General features: G+C 43.6%; 4 protein-coding genes across 6 annotated transcripts in view; 3 read left to right on the forward strand and 1 right to left on the reverse strand.

Annotated features, from left to right (window-relative positions):
* Positions 1 to 21,374, reverse strand: part of RB195_025171 (uncharacterized protein) — a gene marked incomplete at both ends in the record, with an annotated part of 35,403 nt that extends 14,029 nt beyond the window's left edge. The window contains 10 exons of one of the 3 annotated variants that reach the window (XM_064213201.1): positions 3,780 to 3,887; positions 3,939 to 4,032; positions 4,161 to 4,310; positions 13,651 to 13,788; positions 14,625 to 14,731; positions 20,377 to 20,520; positions 20,591 to 20,698; positions 20,764 to 20,906; positions 21,114 to 21,261; positions 21,315 to 21,374. In XM_064213201.1, coding sequence (XP_064069084.1) covers positions 3,780 to 3,887; positions 3,939 to 4,032; positions 4,161 to 4,310; positions 13,651 to 13,788; positions 14,625 to 14,731; positions 20,377 to 20,520; positions 20,591 to 20,698; positions 20,764 to 20,906; positions 21,114 to 21,261; positions 21,315 to 21,374 — 1,200 coding nt within the window. Of the gene's footprint in view, positions 1 to 3,779; positions 3,888 to 3,938; positions 4,033 to 4,160; positions 4,311 to 13,559; positions 13,564 to 13,650; positions 13,789 to 14,624; positions 14,732 to 20,376; positions 20,521 to 20,590; positions 20,699 to 20,763; positions 20,907 to 21,113; positions 21,262 to 21,314 lie in introns of those variants that run through there. The other 2 variants (XM_064213202.1, XM_064213203.1) reach the window with 2 other exon arrangements.
* Positions 11,798 to 12,211, forward strand: RB195_025173 (uncharacterized protein; the record flags this gene model as incomplete). Its single annotated transcript, XM_064213205.1, has 1 exon — positions 11,798 to 12,211. One exon carries the CDS (start codon positions 11,798 to 11,800, stop codon positions 12,209 to 12,211), a length of 414 nt encoding a protein of 137 aa, XP_064069085.1.
* RB195_025174 (uncharacterized protein) lies at positions 16,183 to 17,337 on the forward strand (the record flags this gene model as incomplete). Its single annotated transcript, XM_064213206.1, has 3 exons — positions 16,183 to 16,287; positions 16,345 to 16,453; positions 17,102 to 17,337. The coding sequence occupies 3 exons, from the start codon at positions 16,183 to 16,185 to the stop codon at positions 17,335 to 17,337; spliced, it is 450 nt and encodes a 149-aa protein (XP_064069087.1).
* A 627-nt stretch (positions 21,375 to 22,001) lies between the features above and the next one.
* Positions 22,002 to 22,459, forward strand: RB195_025175 (uncharacterized protein; the record flags this gene model as incomplete). The annotated part of the gene is made up of 2 exons (XM_064213207.1): positions 22,002 to 22,146; positions 22,203 to 22,459. 2 exons carry the CDS (start codon positions 22,002 to 22,004, stop codon positions 22,457 to 22,459), a joined length of 402 nt encoding a protein of 133 aa, XP_064069088.1.
* Positions 22,460 to 22,886: the final 427 nt, after the last annotated feature.

Here is a 22,886-nt window from a genome sequence, read left to right on the forward strand (position 1 = left end):
TCTAATTTTACAAAAAATGTCACTATTATTAATTCACCAGTCTGAGCGTCCGGCTAAAGCCGGACTTCAGACTTTCTGTAGTGTTTGCTTCGCTCGCCTTCACTGATCAACGAAAGTTAATATTAGTGTTATTAGTTCTATGAAAGTGGACTTGTGTATCTCCAACAATCCTTCTTACTTTTTCATATTATAACTAAATGCGAAAGGTTTCATAGTCTTCTTACTAAACGCGTCAGTTCTACATTTGCAGAACACTCGAGCTTCAGCTTCAAACACTCCTTATCAATATATTATAGACAATATTTAAAAGTATCTCGCGAAATATGGGGTTTTCTCGTGTTTTTTATAAACGGTTATCAAAGAATGGTGTTTTGGCATAAAATGACGTGAAATACATCATCCTACTGATAAAGATAACGTTCCACGTCAGATCACATAAACATCCTGCTACTATTTAAGCAGCCGTTTTCATGTGGGTTTCCCCTTTCTGAGGAAGGTGTGCTACCAAATTGAGGCAAACGAAGAAGGAAATAAACACGCGGAGGAGTCACAAAGGTGAAATCCACGGCTATGAAACATCCCATTTACCTTTTGCGACATGCACGCGAAGTTATTGCGCAGCATTTCGATGCCGCGGGACCCGTCTCACCCCGCGTTATAGCTATCTGGCGCCGGCGCGCCAACCCAACGCCGGTGGGCCCGTCGCAACCCCTCTATGGGTATCTGGCGGCGGCGCACCATTCCAACGCCGGGTGGACCCGTCATACCCCTTTTATACCTATCTGTCACCGGCGCACCAACCCGACGCCGGTGGACCCCTTCTTTAGGTATCTGGCCCCGGAGGACTCGTCGCACCCTCTCATATAGGTATCTGGCGCAGGTGGACCCGTCGCACCCCATTTTAAACCGGTGAAACCCGTTTTACACCATTTTATAGCGTTCTGGCGCCGGCACACCAATCCGATGCCGGTGGACCCGTCGCACCCCCCTTTTTGAATTTCGTGACTGACACACACATATACACACACATATACACACACACACACACGTGACAGAATAAGCCCGTTTTTATATATCATGATCGTGATCATGATTTTTATTAATCAGTGATGGCGAGCGGAGCGAACACCACAGGAATTCTGATATATATATATATATATATATATATATATGTATATATATATGTATATATATACATTTTCTGTAAAATTAGAATTGTCTTTTTTCTCCACGTCCGCCGTTCAATACCGTAACTGCTCTTTTCAGGGGCGGAGCGACCTCGCGGCTGGCTTCGTAAGAGCCCAGAGGGCCCGAGGAGTACCCTAGCCACCCGGCACCGGTGGCACCACACAAGAGACGACGAGAAGGGAGGAGGACAAGGAAGAATAAGGACCGCGACGCCTGGCCGTGCCCCACAAGGGGAATCCCGATGTAAGCGCCGAATAGGCCAGAGGTAATGCTTGCTCCATACGCGCTTACCTTCGCTTCAGATCCAAATCTTCAGATTTTCGTAGATTTCTGCATGGCTGCTCCTAACAGTGTAAAGTAAAACATGGCAAACAATCGAATTATATATGAACTGAAGATGTGATATAAATTCTGTGTTAGGTTGAGGAAAAAGTCGGGAGCCATATTTTTCAATTTGAAAATGTCAGAATCAAATATAATATATATATATATATATATAGTATATATATTAATGCTGCTTGTTTTCGGAGTTCAAAATTTTAAAATTTGACGTCAAGAACGGCTCGCACGACGGTCTACGCATTCTTTTTTTTCGATTTTTTTTTGAAAATAGAAAAACCTACGATTTAAACAACACTATACTCTCCAGTGCTGTTCTATTCTCGGTTTCTTTTCTTCGATTTTTTTCTGCCCCCCCCCCACTATATACAATGCAAATCTCACTAGTAGTTTAACGACCACCTCGAGTAGTAGCAAAAGGAATCAAAGATGTTTTGTTAAGTGTTTTGTTTTGTCGACTTGGAATTCCATTTTACTGATTTAAAAGAAAGACAAGAATCATTCAAATAAAAGTCACAGTAGAACTATTCTGTAGAGTGAGGGAAGTTCTTTATGGAATTCTGTGTGACGCTTCGGAAACATTTTTTATTTTTGTGTGTATTTTTCACTTAAAGGCATCACCCTTCGAATCTGAGGTGGTACAGATTTCAGGTGAAGTACTCGTATACGGTATAGTGGATTATGGAGAAACAGGTGATCCCGTCCATTTCTTCCTAATTGCGGTAAGAAACGGCTCGGAAGATGCGGCGCGTGCACAAGGCTGGCGCGCTCCAACCGAACTCCTTGCAGAAAATACCGCGCCGGAACGCTCAAAGCCATATACGATACGATCCTGTATACGAATACTCCACCTGAAATCTGTACCACCTCAGATTCGTGGCATGATGCCTTTTAAAAAAACCGCTTCCGACTTTTTTTTCTCAACCCAACACATCAAACATGTATATAAGGCTTATTTCGAAATGCGCATAGTTGGACACGTTAAGGAATGCAATGTTGATCTATCAAGGGTAATTAAGGTATTAAAGGTTAAGGGTAATTATTAAGGGAGTCAAAAGTTCAAGCGATGTTGCCTTTGCGCTCTACAGAGCTTGGTGGGATGGCCCAAAAGCTTTCGTAGATGATGCCGGTTGACTGCCTTGCCTGCACCTTGTGCACTGCGAGGGTGGTCTGACCAAAGCCAGACGCCAAACTTGTAGTTCAAGGGAATTGAAGTTTTTGCTTTCGCTCGCCTTCACAGATTAGTAAAAATTAAATGTTGTGAAAATTTCCGTAGATTATTGCCAAGGAATTGAAATTCTCTTTTTCCATCAACGTTTTTTCGTTCATTTTTCAAGAAATTCAGGCATTGATGAAAGGTTTAGTAATTTTCTTCCTAACAGGGCTCCTCCTATCACTCCACTTGGAGAATATTCAAACACAATTTTACAGCTATATTCCTTCGTTACCGCTGCAATTAGGAAACAATATTCGCTGTATTAGATTTTCACTTCATTTTCTTTTTTTTTGACAAACACAAGATGATGCGCGAATTTGAAATGAGGTGAACTTCGTCATCATAGTGAAAAAGTTAAGGTTCTACGTAAGGTAAAGTTATCCGTAAGATACTATTTAAACAGCTGTTTGCATGCGTACTTCTTATTTCTGACGAAAGGATGTCACCAACCTGAGGTAAACGTGCGAGGAAATAGAGATGAGGAACAGTGCTTCGAGATGAAACGCAACAGATGCTGTTATCACGGCTATGAAACTGCTCACAACGTAGCATTAACTTTTTGACAAATCCGCTCCGAATTATGACCCGACGCTGCTGCGTCAATAATTTCGCCGATTCCAATTTTGACGTCGTCGCACCAAATGTGCAGTTTATAGTGCTTTCAGACGTTGGCGCCTCAAATCTACGCCGTCAGACCCGTCTTACCCGATTTGATTGCCTTCTGGTGCTGAAACATCAATTTGACGGCGTATGATCCATCTCTATTCTCTCTGATATTTCTACAAGCACAGATACACACACTTGACAGACTAGGCCCGATTTTTTAGAGCATGATACTCCTTCCTTTCATACCGCTATAACATACAAGCTTTTCTCTTCTCCGTTTCCAACAGTAAATAGAATGGTGTGATAGTTCTAAATATTGTGGAAGTCATCCCCATAAAGGTAAATATAAATATCTTACGTTTCATCATGTAAACAGCTAGGTATTACTAAAGTGGATTTTTGCATACGTATAAAAATTCAGAAGAAGTCATCAGGCAAGTATGATGAGTGTAACGTGTAGAGCAGTGGCATCAACAAACAGATATGTTCTCTTCAGAGAAATAGGTGATAAAACTCTAAATCCGAGCAGTACGAAAACCTGAGGCAAAACCGTGTTTCTTTCACAACTTCGGTAAAGTGAATATGCTACCTCTCTTTGATTGAACATGTTGTGAGCATTATACAGGAATGAGTTGTGACCAGATCCATTCAGAGAACTCGGTAATGAAGTGGCACTCACAGAGCTGAAACAATATCGTCATGATCTGAAGTTGGACGAATTTCCGCTTTCGAACGTAGACTATATTCATATGTCACTCAGAAACTCCGCTCCGCTTATTCACTCAACCCTGCCTAAAAAAATAGCGCTAACCATTTTCCATGGCGAGATATACTTGCAGAGGGTTGGTTTGTAGTGCTACTGCCGGAAATTCCCAACTGTGAGATGTTCTTAAGTTCGTAGGTAGCCTTAGGAGGCTGAAGTGCGCTTGCACTTTCCGTGCGTAGAAACCTGTTCATCGACCTGCAACGAAGAATAATTGAATACAAACCTATGAGCAGGGTCAAGTGTGTGGTTGGGAAAAAAGCTTAATTGAAAACTTTCGCCACACCATCTCATTCCTTCTGATATAACCGCTCAAATAGTAGTCAAAACTCCAATATAGTAAATGAAATTTTAGGAACCAAATTAGACGCTCAGTGAACAAATTAAAATAATATAATATAATAAATATTAACAAATGCCGGTTTGAATTGAATTTTTTGAATTTTGAATTTGAATTTGAATGAATTTAAATATTGATATAAGCTAAAATAAAAATATATAGCATAATATAGGTGACACAGGTAGCTCACTACAAGGATTAGAAGTGTGTCAGCCCACATGTGCGCGTATAAGCTGAAGAGATGAGGAAGCTCTCAACGTGTATTTGAAGATACAATTTCTCTCATCTGAGACTTATTACGGATGTTCTAGACTTCGATTCCCTGCGTAATCTTGACTTTCGCAAAAGTAAAAAAAATAACTGTTAACAGTTCAGGACATGTTCTGAAAGGTTTTTACACCTTAATCTCACTATTCCTTCCTCACGCACAATTTTACAGTGATTACAGATGGTTAATAGTTCGATCTTCGTCGAAATCTTGTTTTTAGCATTACGAAAAAAAATAACTAATGTGAAGAGCACTTTGTCGGCAATTTCTTCTTAAACTATATTTACAGCATTATTAGCAGCGTTTAGTGGCGACGTGGAGGTGGTCTTAGCGATTTACACTGACCCTGATTGGAAATGAGTACTGAGCTTTGTTAGGATTTTGTTAGGTTGAAATAAACATTCACAACTTATTGCAAAAGGAGTCTAGAGGGACAACCAAGTGAGCGTTTTGTGGATGGAATTCTGTGAAGGAGTCAAATTACATCTTTTAGTGACTTTCTGTTTTTTTAGAAAACTAGTAGAGCAAAAGCTGAGAATATCAGTAAATTTCCTTATTTTTCTCAGCTAACTTTCAGAGAAGGACAACAAACCTGGGAAAAGTGAACATGAATACTATCAGATCAAAATCCTCTTCTATAAAATATTTTAAACAGAATGAAATTGTGAAAACGACGAGCCGAGTTATTGGACATCGGTCGAAATCCCACAGATTTTCAGGTGCAGCCGAAAATCTGTGAGTTTACAATTTTCCCGTTGCGAGCTTACGGTAGTGCGTTTAGAAACATTCAATAACATATTTTAATAGAGCAAAAAGGAAAAGTGAACTGCAATTCGTGATCTCTGTATATGTTCTGGTTCTTTCACTGGCTGGTTGAGAAGAACTAAAAATAGAGGTAAAAATTCACCATTTTCCTGGAGTACACGAAGAAAGGTATGCATGTCAATTTTGGCACCAATATAGACATAACCCGTTTCTATAACCGTGCGAAGCGTTATTACATGAAACTCACTGTCAGCGTCGTGGAGCCTAATTTGCCTTAATCTTATTCCTATCTTCCATATTCCAGCCGTAGAGGTTTTTTTTTGCTTAGCAGTAGCACCGGAATAGCTTTTTCCAATAAAAATAGGTCACTGTTGGATAAGAAATATACTCTTCAAACTTTTTAACAGTGCAAAGTTTGACTTCCGTAAGGGAATGATCGAGGACCATTTCGATGAGATTAGCGCTAAAACGCGCTACGCCGTCTAGTGACAGCTGGCGGCGGCATTACTGGTCTTTTCAATAGAATACATATTGCACCTGTATTGTATTGTATTGCATTTTATTCTACATAGTACAAACCAGCGTCACCGTTCGGTGCCATCATTGTTCTTTTTCATTAAATTACGTATTAGATTATTAGGATTGAAGTTTTGCATCCCTTGATGTAAGTTTATTTAGCAGCGACTTTCCTCTTCTCCCTTCTCTTTGCTCCCTTCATTTCTTCCCACCCCCTTACGAATCTTTCTTGCTTTCTACCCCTTTTACGACCTCCCTTCCCATGTTGCCAAATTCCCAAACGCACCCGTGATCCTGCATATGGGCGGAACGCACCTTATCTACCTTTTGTGAGTTAATTATTCATAATTGCAATTCTTTCAAAAAGTTTAACACTGCTGTACAATCGAACTCAATTGAAGCTGACCATGTGAAGTAATTTGAGGTCACTGCCATGTGATAGAAGCAGAATGTCAATATGCAGCAAGGGCTGTGTTTAATGCACATTTTGTGTGTGGATTTTTCTTTAGAGAAACGCTTTTCTTTGAGAATGGTCGTTCATCAAACAAGATACTCATGTTCAGTAGGTTTAAGAACTCGCGCATGCACAACTTCAGCAAAACTCTTCATTAACTTTCGAGCTGCAGCCTAGCTACTCGTGTAAAGATCCTAACATTGTCAATCTCACTCTGCCCGCGCCCAGGAGAGACAGCTTCAACAGCTATCTGATTGTGCACTTGCTCACAGACGTTCTGCATATATCTACAACTTCGTGTGGGACATTGTTAGATGCCTCGTAGGGAAATTCGATCGACAAGGCCGTTTGCCATGCTGTTTTTCAGGACAATCAGGGAGAATTGAAGGCAGCATACCAAATGATGGGGGAATTCGCCGGTAAATCTAGAAATGGGGCTGTAGATTGCTCAGCTCAGCTATCCCTAATTGTCGCAAAAATGGTGTTTTAACCGCATGCACAAGAGCAGCGCGTTGCAACTGGAATCGTCGGAAAAAAGCCACATCTTCCACGCCGTCCTTTACGAAGATTAGGGGAGATGAGCGGAACCACGCCGGATTCCGCAATCGGGACAACCATCTCTCTCTGAGGTTTCCGTCGCTACATCAGATTTCTTTTTTTGCTGCCTTCAAGCTCGATCGCATATATTCGTGATCTTCTGACTCTATCTATTCGTAGAGAGGTCTCATGAGTGCCAATTTAGTGGTAGGATGCATTTATGAGGATGTGCAAAGTGTAGCTGCTCATCCGTACATACTGTTGCTTACATACTGTAGTAGTCATGTAACGTAGTTGATTTTGCATTAGTTTTCGCCATAGAATACTATTTGGCGAAAGGCCTAGCCTTGTTTTTCTCTACTGTTTTTCGTTCCCCGAATAGGATCTCGGTCACATCGGTGTCATTCACATGAGTGTTTTTCATCGTTACATGAGGTCGCTAAGCCAAAAGGAGGTTGGTTAGGGAGAGAGCTATTGAGGCGTACAAAACCAGAGACCTGAAGTTTCTTTACCTTCAAGCTTTTAGTTTCTCTTTACTTTCTTGTTCGCAAGACCACACGGGCGTGGCACGGATGAGACGAGTCTCTACTATATCAGGAAACAGTTCTTGAACATGGTATTGGAGCAGAGAGTTCAAGATCGAAAGGACGTGAAACGCGAACTTAGCTGGATTCTGCAGGTGGAGCACAGGAGCGAGAGTAGTACTGAACTGCAACAACAACAGCTCGTAGGAACTTAAGAATTGGAGGAGGCCAGTGGAAAACAGCGAAAGGAGATGTTGCTACCGCCATCGGAAATATCGCTAACGTTGCATAGTTCTCTTACAGTGTCACGAATACACTCAGAAGTGCTAGAAGCGGTTCTCCTAACACCGAGTAAGTGATTGAGTTTATGCAGCAGTGCGGTAATCCGATAAAAATGGAGCTAGCTATGCAGGAGACGAGAGCAGCGTCACAATAGCCACAGCAAACGTTAATCAATAACTTAGCGCAACTCAAGAACAATACAATTCTGCAAATTCTGCCGCGCTTATCGCGCACTGAAAATGGATTGCATGGCCAAAACTAGGCTACTGGGAGAACTCATCTTCGATTTGATAAGAGTTGCTGAACGTAGCAGCATGAGAAAGATTGTATTCGTCATTGCTAGTTGGAGAAGACACAGTTCCAGAGCACTCGCATAGAAACCGTCTGTTTATGTAGCGCTTCTTGTGACCGTAACATGCAGCAGAGGTAGCTCCTAGCAACAATTTAGAGTTCTGATCTTGAGGTTGGTGAAAAAGTTATCCTAGCTCTCATGTTGCTTCCAAGAGTCGAAAACTCTATAAACCTAGAAGATAGATGGATCGCTAAGTCAGTGGCATCCTCTTCGATAAAGTGCTTTAGAAAAGGATTGACAATGTCGATCAATCAAGCATGGGAGGAGTTACAAATCAAGGCTTGTGCGCAATAAAAACAGTTGTGCATGACAATTTCCGCAATGACACAGTAACGAATCAAAGGTACAAGCATGGAGCGATCAGAGACTAATCTAGTCGTGGCAAGAGCTAGCGAGATATTTGTGCAGCTGACGCGATGGTCTGTACAAATCCAACTCGTTTCGGCAGAACAGATCGCAGCGCAGCACGAACATCATAAATTGAAAACGTTTGGTCTAACCATGGAACACAGTAAAAAATAACCAAGAGAGGAGTGGAGAAGTTGAAAAATAATTAACCGGTCACGAACTGAGATGAGGAGCTCGAAAAGGCTTCATTCCATTACAAAGATAAGCAAACACACTCACACGTTCCGTTGCTGTAGTCTTAATGTCCTAACGGGCGTATTCTGTCACGTGTATGTGTGTGTGTGCGTGTGTGTGTGACCGAATTCGAAAAGGGGTTGCGACGGGCCCACCGGCGTCGAGTTGGTGCCTCAACGCCAGAAACCTATAAAATGGGGTGCGACGGGTTCACCGACGTCGGAATGGTGCGCCGGCGCCAGATAGCTATAAAAGGGGTGCGACGGGCCCACCAGCGTCGGATAACCATAAAAGGGGTGAGAAGGGGTCCACCGGCGTCGGATTGGCGCGCCGGCGCCAGATAGCTATAGAAGGAGGTGCGACGGGTCCACCGACGTCGGATTGGCGCGCCGGCGCCAGATAGCTATAGAAGGGGTTGCGACGGGTCCACCGCCGTCGAGTTGGTGCCTCGACTCTAGAAAGCTATAGAAGGGGGTGCGACGGGTCCACCGCCGTCGAGTTGGTGCCTCGACTCTAGAAAGCTATAAAATGGGGTGCGACGGATCCACCGGCGTCGGAATGGTGCGCCGGCGCCAGATAACTATAAAAGGGGGTGCGACATGCCCACCAGCGTCGGATAACCATAAAAGGGGGTGAGAAGGGGTCCACCGGCGTCGAGTTGGTGCCTCGACTCTAGAAAGCTATAAAATGGGGTGCGACGGGTCCACCGGCGTCGGAATGGTGCGCCGGCGCCAGATAACTATAAAAGGGGGTGCGACATGCCCACCAGCGTCGGATAACCATAAAAGGGGGTGAGAAGGGGTCCACCGACGTCGGATTGGCGCGCCGGCGCCAGATAACTATAGAAGGGGTTGCGACGGGTCCACCGCCGTCGAGTTGGTGCCTCGACCCTAGAAAGCTATAAAATGGGGTGCGACGGGTCCACCGGCGTCGGAATGGTGCGCCGGCGCCAGATAACTATAAAAGGGGTGCGACGGGCCCACCAGCGTCGGATAAAAGGGAGTGAGAAGGGGTCTACCGACGTCGGATTGGCGTACCGGCGCCAGATGGCTGTAGAAGGGGGTGCGACGGGTCCACCGGCGTCGGAATGGTGCGCCGGCGCCAGATACCTATAGAAGAAGATGCGACGGGTCCACCGGCGTTGGATTGGCGCACCGGTGCCAGATAGCTACAAAATGGGGTGAGATGGGTCCCACGGCGTCGAAATGGTGAGCAATAACTTCGTGTGCATGTCGGTAAAGGTGAATGGGACGTTGCAGCCGTTTCTTAGCGGTGGCCACGTGGCGCGTTGCTTTTCACCTTTATGACTCTTTTTCTTTGCACGTTGCCACAAGTTGGTAGCATGCCTTCCTCAGAAAGTAGAAACATGCATGCAAACGGCTGTTACAGCCGCTTGCAAACGGCCAAGCAATTTACATGATCTGACGTAGAATGTTGTCTTTATCAGTAATATGATGTCTTTCACGTCATTATGTGCTGAAACATCATTCTTTGATAACTCTTTCGAGGAAAGATTAGAAAACCCATATTTTTAGTTATACTTTCAAACTGTGTTTGCATTATATTGGTATCGAAGGAGTGTTTGAAGTTGATGTTTGAATTTTCTCCAAATGTAGAACTGACGCGTTTAGAAAGAAAACTATGAAATTTTTTGCCTTCATCCAATAAAAAAGATGAAGAAAGATTGTTGGAGATACACAAGTCTGATTTCACAGGAAAGAAATTTCACTAAAAAAAATTTTTTTCAAAAAAAAAACCGAAATTTCGGCTTTAGCCGAACGTTTGCTCTGATATATTCTATAAAGCGCGAAATTGTCAGTCTGTCTCTTCGCTCGCCCGGAGCAAAATATCACTGAGGATCAATGATCTCAAGATTGTGTGATTGAAAAGATACGAAGCATATGACATAGTCTTATGGGCGGCTATTCGACTGAAGAGACCCAATCGACAAGGTGAGATCGTACTGCTTCACGACTGACACCACGTTGCAGAAGTCGTCAAAACTGCCTCCAAGAACTCAGATGGAAGCCTTCTCAACATCCGCCGTACTCTCTGACTGAGCGTCACCTTATTCCTGATTCGGGCTGCGGGAAATTTTTGACCTCGATTGAAAGCGAAGAAAAGTACGTATCGAAAGTGCTGATCTTTGCCACCTGGATATTCCATTTCTAACGCTGAAAAATAAAACAAAACTGAATTATTCACAAAACATTTATCACAATTCTGTAGAGCAGGAAGTGATCTTTTAAATAATGTAAACGTTTCACTGAAGGGCAAACTAATCATAATGTAAACATTTCACTAAAGGGCAAACTAATCATAATAATCAAAATATTAGATTGAGTCGAAAGTTCTCGGACAATGTGGTAGTGATGATTTCTAGAGATTATCACTCAGCAAAAAGCCGACAAAAATGGATGTGTTAGCTACCGTTTGATAGAGTATAAAAAGCTCTTCAAAGTGTAGGTTAACAATTCCACTGAGCCAGTTCCCTTCCCGCCACCATGCCGCGCAATTTCAAGCCGTCGTCACACCATCGCCGCAACGTCATACTCTTTCTCCATCTATCTGGCCAAGAACCCGCGAATATCGATAGACGTCTGAAGGAATTTTACAATGAGCACGCCCCCGCTAGAAGTACAGTCTACAAGTGGCACTCAAAGCTCACGTATTCCATTGAATATGAAGACCGCTCGGGACACCCGATGGAGTTGGATTTAGACTTGCTGCGGAGACAGGTGGGAGCCGATCCGTTTCAAACCACTCGCGAACTGACGGTCACTCTTGGGATGAATCAAACCACAGTTGTTCGCGGATTGAAGTCAATCGGTGCGAGGAGTAGGTCGATGAGTACCACATGTCCTGGCGCAGTATGACATGGACTGCCGCGCTGATACGGCACTTTCTCTGTTCACGCTCATGCGCACCCACACTTGGCTTGGGCACATAGCCACCGGGGATAAGAAGTGGATTTCCTATTCTAACATTCACCGCGTGCCCAATGGGTTGACAAAGGTACGGATGCAGAAGAAGTCCTTAAACTCAAAGTACATGCCAAAAAGGTTATGCTTTGCATCTGGTGGAGCGTACACGGCGTCGAATACTGGGAGGTGCTCGATCAGGGATATACAGTGACCGCAGACGTCTACATTGAGCAACTGAAGAATTTGAAGATAAATCTCGAAAGTGCACATACGCAGCAGCGCGAAGTCTACTTCCAGCACGACAACGCTTGGTCGAGCATTGCAAGAACGACCAAAGCCAAACTGATGAAATGCGGTTGGACCATTTTACCACACCCACCGTATTCCCCAGACCTGGCTCACTCGTATTATCACCTTTTTTCCTATCTCCAACGTCATCTGGATGGTCAAGAATTCCAAACCCGCGACGACATTGAAAAGGCACTCGAGCAGTTCTTCAGGGAGCAGTCCCCAGCGTTCTGGAGCAAGGGCATCTATGCCGTGCCTAAACGTTGACGTAAGACCATCGATGCCAATGGGGCATACTTCAAATGATTAACAGTTATCGTTTAAAAATTTTAAAGTAAATAATAATATTGTCAATTTGTCCGAGAACTTTCGACTCAACCTAATAAAATATAGTATAAAACTCTACAAACTTATTCCCGAGCCCTGACGCTCACTGTTACTTGTATAAGATACCCGGATTACCTGCCTGAAACTAACCCTTTTCGATATGTTGGAGACCATAACCCCTATCGGTGATGTAAATACATTTTCTCTTTGAACTTCGCATGGAGCTTGTCTCCTGCTTTCGGCCTTCGCCAAATCGGAATTAATTAGCACAGGGGAGACAAGTTTTTTGCATGTTTTTCGCGATTATGTCGAATTGAGAATCTTGAAAAATGCAAGAAATTAAGGAAGAGTGTATCATTTCCTGCTTTATTTTAGCACTCTGATTTTTCAAACGTTTCTCACTTTCCTACTGTTGCACACGAACATTGCAGGCAGTACGCTCCTCGGAGCTCACTTCTTGTTTTTCATTCTTTTTTAACTAAATTAAATAGCTCACGAGTAGAGTTATGCAGTTTAACCACAATATTTTCGTATCATTTATCATATAAATTTGTACGTTTTATTTTATACATCTATACGCAAAATAAGATATATGAATATTTATGTATTTTGCCTTGTGTTAAATGCATTTATTTAAGTATTTCACATCTTTGAATATAATCTATATAATAAGCATATATAATGAGTTAGTGTACATGATAAGTTAAATATTTACAACTCTTTCAAGAATTTTTATCTTATTTTCCGCGTTAATTTAGTAGTTTTTGCTGATGCGCGGCATCCTCTCGAAAACTTTATTCGTAGAGGTTGAACTTATGACCTACACATCGTCTAACTGTCCACTGTTAGCATTCTTAAAAGATGAACTTAGGGATTCTAATAGGACTACGATCTAGAAAATTTTGATTATCTGCCATTATACGGAGGAACGAAAGAGAAATTCAATCCATACAAAATAAAATCTCAAAGGCGCACTAACAACAGAGCAAACAATAAATTAACTAGGAATGACTTCGCTAAGACTCCGTAATATTATTCATGCATTACTATAGGAAGAAGTAATGACAACCTATAAAAAACTATGGACGAACAGAAAAGACTTATGAGGAGCTTGTCGCTTGTCAGTATTCATGAAATTTGGCTACCTTGAGGGAACAGGGTATTTGCTGCCACCTGCGAAAACTTATGATTACGTAAAGGAAGAAAAGATGGCTCAATTCTGTTTCACGCTGTTTGAGTTGCAGGCGAAAAGCCGCAGTAATTAGGAAGACGTAGCATTTTTGCGGAGTTACCTGGACTCAAACGCATTTAATAATGTCTGTGAAAAGGGTTCAGTTGAAGATCTCAGAACAATGCAATAAATGTTCTCAATAACATACATGTAGCCTGGTTTTTCGTTCTTCACTGTGTAGGAGTTCACATCATGAGCCATGTTCCGCTTCAACAATAGCACGACCAGCATCATTAACGAAATAACGGCAGCGCTGACAGAAACGAATATGATTGTAAAAACCCAGCTGCAAACAGATCATATCAGTCGCATCGGTGGTTATTTAATAACAGCTACGCTCAATATGGTATTACCAAAAAGAATCCCTTTAAGATAAGTGCAAACCTCAATGGAAACAATCAAGCAGACAGTTGAAGAGTAGAAAATCCTGATCTACCAACTTTTTTTTTAGCGAATGAGAGTGATGGTAGTTTATTTGGCGTGATTTCTAACTGAACTACGTTTTGTATATCGGATGGCACACTATTTGAAGACTAAAAAGGATTCGAAACCCAGACATCTGCCTTTAAGAAGATCCGAGCCGTGTGAATCGTGGTTTACGCTTGTAGGGGCGTATTGGATATGCAGCGACAAAAATGAAACCGACATTTTATCTGTTCAGCGTTGTTCAAATCTACAGCCTCGGTGTTAGTAATGCGACGGAGCATTAAAAAGAACGTTTTGACGGAATTCTGTCAAAATATGCTCATGCCACGCTGTTCACACGGCGTTAATCAATCCTTTTGGATGAGCCAGTCTTTTCAACTTTAAACCAGAATGGATTTTGGTTTGTTGGTGTCGATCAAATCAAATTGTACCCTTTTCTTTTGCTATCCGATTTTCTGGGCAATAATCTTTTTCCTTCATGGTATTCATAATACTGATTGTAAGTGTATTTTCTATTCTGCATCAGAGCCTATTTTCGTATCGCTATCGTTCATCGAACTTTGGAAGGTGATGCAAGTGATAAAAATCATTTATAAATCTGATAGTTTTAATATTATACGTTACACTGGTAGCACTGGTGCTCCATACCATTGATTGGATTGTTTTCAACGGCATTGTCAGGTGTACGAAACTCACAAAGGAGCAGACGTTGTCTCTTTAGACGAAGTAGTAACGCCTTCAGAGTAGCTGTCGACTGTGGAGTTGAACATCATTTCATTTTCACTTTTGGATATCGGCATTCCCTTAACAAAGTAATACATATTTCCGGTTACATGCACCATTGTGCGCTTTGAGAGAGTACGAGCTACTTGCCCCATAATGTTGTGGAAATTTTCTATATATTCCAGAAGGCACTGTCGTGGTGCCAGTACCCATACTCTGATGTGTCAAATGTCTGAGGGATCATGGACTCATTGGTCAACAAACATTCGTTTTGTAACGCAAAACTGCTTGTTAAGTAAAGTCTTACATTATCGAGTGTTGAGTGAACTTTTACGTGCCATCCTCTCCACACTCTACGATCTCTATGTGGCTGCACTACAGAAAACAAACATCATATACCGGTCTGCCATCAGTATCGATGGCTACACTATCTACTGCGTTGATGCTAATGGAAAGAGAGTACCATCCTGCTCGCCAAGACCTGTGGTGAACCACAACAACCTGGTAGAGGAATTTGGCTCAACTTTAACTAGTTACTGCAAGCTACTAAGGGACGCGAACTTTGGCTCTCAATGGCAAAAGCACGCTAGGAAACCGTAGAAATCAACAATAAGCACTCCATCTAAGATAAACTCCATGTTTTGATGTCTAAAATATCCGAACAGCAGGTGGTCGTTGTTTAGATCGACGCGAATGCGAAGATGGGAACTGTATAACAGCCCGGCGTAGCAGGAAAATAGTTTTATCAGGTGAAGTACGCGTCGAACAATGGCAACCATTTGGCCGTTTTATGAAAAAACAGGTCCTATCATCGTTTCCTCTTTAATTAAGAGAAATTATTAGCTTGTCTCATGTGGCAAGGGTCAACCACCTAGACCCCTGATGAGCATATCAAAGGGATGTTGAAAACTCTCGAACTTTAGGGTTTCAGGACCCCTACCCTAGTAGATTTACACCGCACCTTAGTAACCGTTGCCCACATGACATGTGGGCCTCTTAAACCACAGACTGAGTTTTAGGGCCCCGGTCTTAGTAGCATTCCACACCTTAGTAACCCCGGCCTACATGTCATATATCTTCATAAATCAGTGGTCAGGTTTTAGGACCCCTACCCCACTGGCTTCACATCAAACTTTAGTAGATTAAGGTAATATATACGAGTCTGACTGCTACATGCACGTGGTGGCCCTGCTTCAACTAAACGCAATCAGGCGTTCGAGCATGCATGGGGAACGTACGAGCTATATAGCCCGCACTGTTAAATGGCGATTAAAGATTCCCATACATTGCAAAAGGTACTGGCGTTTACCACAACGCCAAAGCCCATAACCTGGAAGGTTAACTGCCTGAAGGAAGCATGTAATCTTTGGAAACAACCATTCTTTTCGTCACGCTGACCTGCCGAACACTGTCGAGTGAATTCTGGCAGTGTTCAGCAGTTCATGCATAAACCGCCCTGTCCTGGATTTTGCGATATCTCTGTGTGCCGTTTTCTGCGCGGCACGAAACACGAATCAGAGATTGTCCCGTCATGAGCATCGAAAATTACACCAAATACTGCGGCGAATTTGTCTCAGCGTCGTCTAGATGCGCCTTTGTTCGACTGCGGGATTGCAGAGGACGTGAACTCTGGGCCGTAAGTGCTCACGTATCTACGGAAAGCGATGAGGACAACAGTAAGGACGCCTTCTAGGATGAACTCAATGCGTTGGTGTCTAAAATACCAAGCCAGCAGGTGGTCATTGTCGGGATCGATGCAAATGCGAAGATGGCACGCGAACAGCAAAAGAAGAAGGAAAAGGGTACTATCCAGTGGAGCGCACGTCGGACAACGGTGACCGTCTGGTCGACTTATGTGAACTGACGAGCCTCATCATCGCTTCCACGTTCAAGATGAGTCATCGACGCCATCAGCTCACGTGGCAGAGGTCAACCCTTTCAACCTCTGAAAAGCAGCGCAAGCGGAAGATGAGGATTCTAAAACTTTAGCTCGACTACGTCCTGGCGAGGAACATTCGCCAGTCAGATATCCGGGAATCTAGAGCTGTTTGGGACGTTGCGTTTGACTCTGACCACCGTCCATTTCTTCTCAGCCTTAAGATAAGACACCACAAGAGTGCGGACCAGAAACAAGCTTCGCGATGCGGATTCCTTCACCAAGTGCATCCAGAACGCTGCAAAGGAAAGCCTCCTGATTCAAATGCCGCGGAAGAAGTTTGCCTTTGCATCTGTGGAGACAAGACCCACGTACAATTCTGTATTTGTCGCCTGCAGCATTGGCGATTTCAACTAGGAAAAGCGTCTTAGAAGGAAGTTGAGCCGTGAACTGCAACAAGACCACGATAACGTCGAGAGCGAATGAGTTTGAAAAGGCGTGGGAGACAAGAACCCACACAAAGTCTATGCTTTATTAAAGCTGTATAGCGGCAAGACGAAAAGATGTTTTCCAGTCCTCAACACTGCCACGGGAAAGGCTGTCAATAGAGTGGGTGTTGGTGTAGTAACGCCTCCAATTTGGAGTGATTACTCCAAGACCTTGCTGAATCGGCAAGCGCCGTCAGCTCCTAAACCCGAGCACGTTCATAGGCCGACATATGCGGTTAACGAGGAACCACCGACCGGGACGGGGTCTGGTCTATGTACAGAAGATGAAAAGTGGAAAATCTGGTGGAAACGACGGGATTAGCGCAGAAATGCTGAAATATCTTCCTCCATCTAGGATTCCTGAAATGACAAAGATCATGCGTTCAATATGGATAAACGAAAGGATACCTGATTCGTGGAGACACGCTATCATAATTCCCCTCCACAAGAAGTTAGCCGTCACAGACCCTAAGAATTATCGGGGAATCTCTTTGCTGCGTGTTATGTACAGAGTATGGGAGTGGATTATCCTGGACTGACTCATTAAACGTCGCGAAGAAACAACGCGCAACGAACAAGCTGGTTTTCGTCCTGGCCGATCTACGATTGACCAGGTGTTCATCGTCAGGAGAGCGATCGAAATCTGGCAGCGGTATTCGAAGGCAGTGCAATTAGCGTTTCTGGACCTTGAAGCCGACTTCGACTCTCCTCATCGAGTCCGTCTTCTCAACGCGCTCCGCATCGATGGGGTACCAGGAAAGTTTGTTCGCTTGCTAGGTGACGTGAATCAACCAACAACTGTTGCAGTTTGAACACCAGCCAGTTGCACAACACCGTTTGGATTTGGTAACTCGAGTAAGAAAACAGGCAGTGGCAGGACTTCTTGTTCACCTTCGCCATTGATGACATCATGCGAAGAACAGTAGATCAATGTCCTAACGATATCATTCTAGCACCATCAGGGTGCCCCTTGACTGACCTCGAGTACGCCGATAGTCTTGTTATGTTTGAGGAAAGCAGTACGAAAGTTCAACATGTTGTCAACCTGTGTGGAAGCTGGCTGCAGCTTACTGTTTAAGACTCCGCCTTTATGTATTTATATAACATTGTTATATTATATAACAACCTCGTGTACAGCTCATTAAAAATCAATAAAACATCTTACTATACTGAAGTTTACTGAAAGTCGGAGTTTCTAGCTGCAACATCATCGCGAAAACGAATGGACGTCAAGAGCGAAGGAGTTCGAAAAGGCCTGAGAGAATCCGCGGAAAGCCTATGCATTACTAAAACAGTATAGCGGCAAAATGAAAAGATGTTTTCCAGTCCTCAGCACTGTCAATAGAGTGGGTGTTGGTGTAGTAACGCCTTCAATTTGGAGTGATCACTCCAGGACCTCGTTGAGCCGTCAGCTCCTAAACTCTAGCACGTCCACAGACCGACATATGCTGTTAACGAGAAACCACCAACCAAGTTGCAGGTTGTGTTCCGAATCCAAAGGATGAAAAATGGAAAATGTGGTGGATAGTAAGGAATGAGGAGTGCTGAGGGATTTTCCTCCGTCTTGGCTTCGTGAAATGACAAAGATGAGCCGCCTATTATGGATAAACAAAAGGATACCTGACTTGTGGAGACACTCTTTCATAATTCTCCTGTACAAGAAGTTATCAGTTACAAAATCTAGGAGCTATGGAGGAATCTCTTTGCTGCGTGTTACGTGCAATGTTTTGGAGCGGATCATCTTGGACCGATGTATTACAGGTAGCGAAGAAACAGCCAGCGACAAGCAGGTTGGCTTTAGTCCTGCCCGATCTACGATTGATCAGCTGTTCATCGTTAGGAGAACGATCGAAATCTGGCGGCGGTTTTCGAAGAAAATGTAATTAGCTCTTCTGGACTCTAATGCTGTTTCCGACTCTGTTTATCGAAAGCGTCTTCTAAACGCGCTTCGTGCCGATGGATTACCAGGAAAGTTCGTTCGCCTACTTGATGACATGAATCAACGAACAATTGCTGCAGTGCGAATACCAGCCGGTTGCACAACACTGCTTGGAATGGTAACTGGTGTAAGACAACAGGCAGCGGCAGAACTTTTTGTTCACCTTCGCCATCGATGACATCATGCGAAGAATAGTAGATCAGTGTAGTGCCGATGTTACTCTAGCACCATCAGGGTGCCCCTTGACGGACCTCGAGTACACCGGCAGTCTTGTTATGTTTGAGGAAAGCAGTACGAAAGTTCAACATGTTGTCAACCAGTATGGAAGCTCGCTGCAGCCTACTGTTTGCGACTCCGCCCTTATGTGTGTAAGTAGAGGTGGGTATCTTCGACACCTCAAGCGGAAATCATGGTGGACGGGCAACAGGTCGAACTCGTCGATGAGTTCAGTTATCTGGGCCGTACTCTGAAGAGCAACGGCAGCTACGAGAAAAGTATTCAGCAAAGATGCAGTAAGGCCACTTCTGCATTTAACTCCTTGACGAAATGCCTTAGTCGATCCCATTACCAACGAAGTCAAGCTACAAGCCTACCTATCCGAATTCTCTCTATCATGAAGTACTGAGCGGAATCTTGGGCAGCACCGTCTACGGTGATAGAGAGACTAAATTGCACGGAAAGGAAGCTGCTAAGACGGCTTTCTGGCTAATTTTGGCTTTGGGTATGCCACAATGAAGATCTTTACGCAGAAATTGATGTAGCATACCGGCGGATGAGACGGTGAAGATATCAACATCTTGCACCGCCATCGAAAGTGGCTAAAGTAAATCGTCTTCGCTTCTTTGTTCATATATTAAGGTAAGGTGACCGAAAGATCATCTTGTTCAACGAGTTCTGAGGAGTTTGTCGGGTTTGAGCTGGAAGAAGCCACCTGGCCGAAAACGGAAGTTCTGGACTGAGATTGTGAAATAAGAGCTGAGGATACTTGGCGTGAATAGGCAGTTCAGACGGAAGGTAAGGTTTCGCAGAATAAAGAATAGCGACGAATGAATTGATTCTGTGCAAGCTCTCGTAGAAGATCGAGAAGGTTGGGCAGAGCTATGTTCAAGGACGGCTCCCTCTGTGAAAATGCCGACAATCGCGTCAGACGATGACATCATCCCGCCGATTAAGTCAAGTAAATCAGCAGGGCATATGCGACAAGTCATGACCATCGTTAATTCTCACAAAAAAGGTTAGGCTGGACAATTAAAGAAGTTCACTGGTAAGAGAATATAAGAAATTTCATGAGCGGAAAATGGAAGGGAAGACTTGTAAAATACCTCACTTGCATTTTTAAGTTGTGCTACTGATATGTCTTCCACAGGATTGATAGGAAAGTCGTTAACAGAGAAGAAAAAAGTGAGGAAAAAGAAAGCAAACCTTATACGGATCAGCAAGAACATTGCCGATCTCATCCACTAGTTTGTTCAATCCTTGCATGTAATTCCTTTCCAAAAATAAGTTCTTATATTGTTCCAGAGAAGTTTCCATGCGACCTTCGGGAAGTGCAAGATCAGATCCAGTCTGAGAACTACTGACAATTACTGACAATCATCCTACATCCAACCAACTTCTGTAAAATTAACTTGCATACCCAAACATAGATCTCTTTCGCAAGTTCTACGGCTAGAACAAGAATATAGTTTTTACAGGGCAACATGTCGAGGCCGAACGCTTCTCTTATGCCGTGCCCGAAATTTGTCTGCAATACAACACGTGCAGCGATTCCAGATTTGGGGTACAGAGTCGAGAAACAGGTAATCGAACCAGGTCATTACTGGTAATGTTCTGACTAAAGGTGGTATTAATTCTTCTCGCAAGAATAACAAATATTCGAATTCCGGTTAAACTTCCTTCACGACACTCTTCGGTTGCGTTTTCCGTATATTTAATGTCAGCGTTCTGCAACCCTGGAATAAGCTAGAACTCAACTACACGAAAACATTCTATCCAACATCGTTAATTGTATAAGGCGAACAACGCATTCTCTAAGTTTTATTAATGAGTGTCATTGCAGCATCGGAATCCAGTTCTGCACTAATGAATAACTGCGTTGATGGATCATTTCAGAGTATACCCTGTTCCTCTAGTTCTCTTGATTCGTTGAGTGTTCTTACTGTTTGTTTGCGCAACTATGTTGTTGTGAATTGCCTGACGCCAGGTATCCGTGAGAATGCGATCCGGATCGCACAAAGTTGAGTCTTCTACTGTATTGCACTGCGTCGCGTTTGTTCGAGGATCAGGATAGGTTGTGGGTTCCCACTGCTGAAACTTTAAACTGATGGTGAATCAATCCAACTACAACTTGTTTTACATACCTCAGTATCTGCGCGCAGTACTGTTCCTGAAGCTATGATCAGAGAAAGAAGAGAAAGCATACCGGCATGAAGGAGGGTCTTGGTGACTACGTACTCTAATGTAAAACCGTGAGCAAGAAAAGCATAATAGTAATAAATGTTGGTGTTATAGCTATCTTCGAGTCACATTATTCACTTAAAAGTTTTCATACTAAGGAGAGTACAACGTTCGTTTATGGTGGAGCCTTTCGCAAAATGCATATCGCTACTAATAGTGTCACAATTTCTTCACAATCCCTTTCGTCTCGTTTCTCTGAGCAATGTAATAAATAAGTTCTAACGGCAGCGTATACGAGTCCGATTACTACCTGGACGTGGTGGCCCTGCTTTCACAGAATGCAATCAAGCATTTGAGTGTACGCATTAAGAACCTACGAGCTATATAACGTGCACATTTATATGCCGCAACATTTCCATGTTATTATTGCCAAAAGCTACTGCTGTTCACCACAACGCCAAAGCCCATAACCTGAAAGGTCAACTTTTTGAAGGAAGAATGAAATGTTTGGAAACAACCATTCTTTTTGTCACGCTGAACTCCGACAGTGTTCCGCAGTTCAAGCATAAACCGCCCTGCCCTGAATTTTGCAATATCTCTGTGTGCCGTTTTCTGCGCGGCACGAAACACGAATCAGAGATTGTCCCGTCATGAGCATCGAAAATTACACCAAATACTGCGGCGAATTTGGCTCAGCGTCGTCTAGATGCGCCTTTGTTCGACTGCGGGATTGCAGAGGACGTGAACTCTGGGCCGTAAATGCTCACGTATCTACGGAAAGCGATGAGGACAACAGTAAGGACGCCTTCTAGGATGAACTCAATGCGTTGATGTCTAAAATACCAAGCCAGCAGGTGGTCATTGTCGGGATCGATGCAAATGCGAAGATGGCACGCGAACAGCAAAAGAAGAAGGAAAAGGGTACTATCCAGTGGAGCGCACGTCGGACAACAGTGACCGTCTGGTCGACTTACGTGAACTGACGGGCCTCATCATCGCTTCCACGTTCAAGATGAGTCATCGACGCCATCAGCTCACGTGGCAGAGGTCAACCCTTTCAACCCCTGAAAAGCAGCGCAAGCGGAAGATGAGGATTCTAAAACTTTAGCTCGACTACGTCCTGGCGAGGAACATTCGCCAGTCAGATATCCGGGAATCTAGAGCTGTTTGGGACGTTGCGTTTGACTCTGACCACCGTCCATTTCTTCTTAGCCTTAAGATAAGACACCACAAGAAAAACCGAGAAGTTCCTAGTTAATCGAAAATCGACATGGCAGGTCTAAAAGACTAAGAATGCGGCCAATGTGTGCCTATTCATGTTGGAGTACGGACCAGGAAGAAGCTTAGCGATGCGGAATCCTTCACAAAATGCATCCAGGACTCTGCAAAGAAATGCCCCCAGTTCTATTGCCGCAGAAGAAGTTCCTCTTCGCATCTGCGGGGACAAAATCCACGTGCAATTTTGTATGTGTCGCCCGCAACACTTGTGACTTCAACCAGGTAAAGCGTCTCAGATGGAAGTTGCGTCGTGAACT

The sequence above is a fragment of the Necator americanus genome, chromosome X (genome assembly GCF_031761385.1).
Source record: "Necator americanus strain Aroian chromosome X, whole genome shotgun sequence".
Classification (NCBI taxonomy): Eukaryota; Metazoa; Nematoda; class Chromadorea; order Rhabditida; family Ancylostomatidae; genus Necator; species Necator americanus.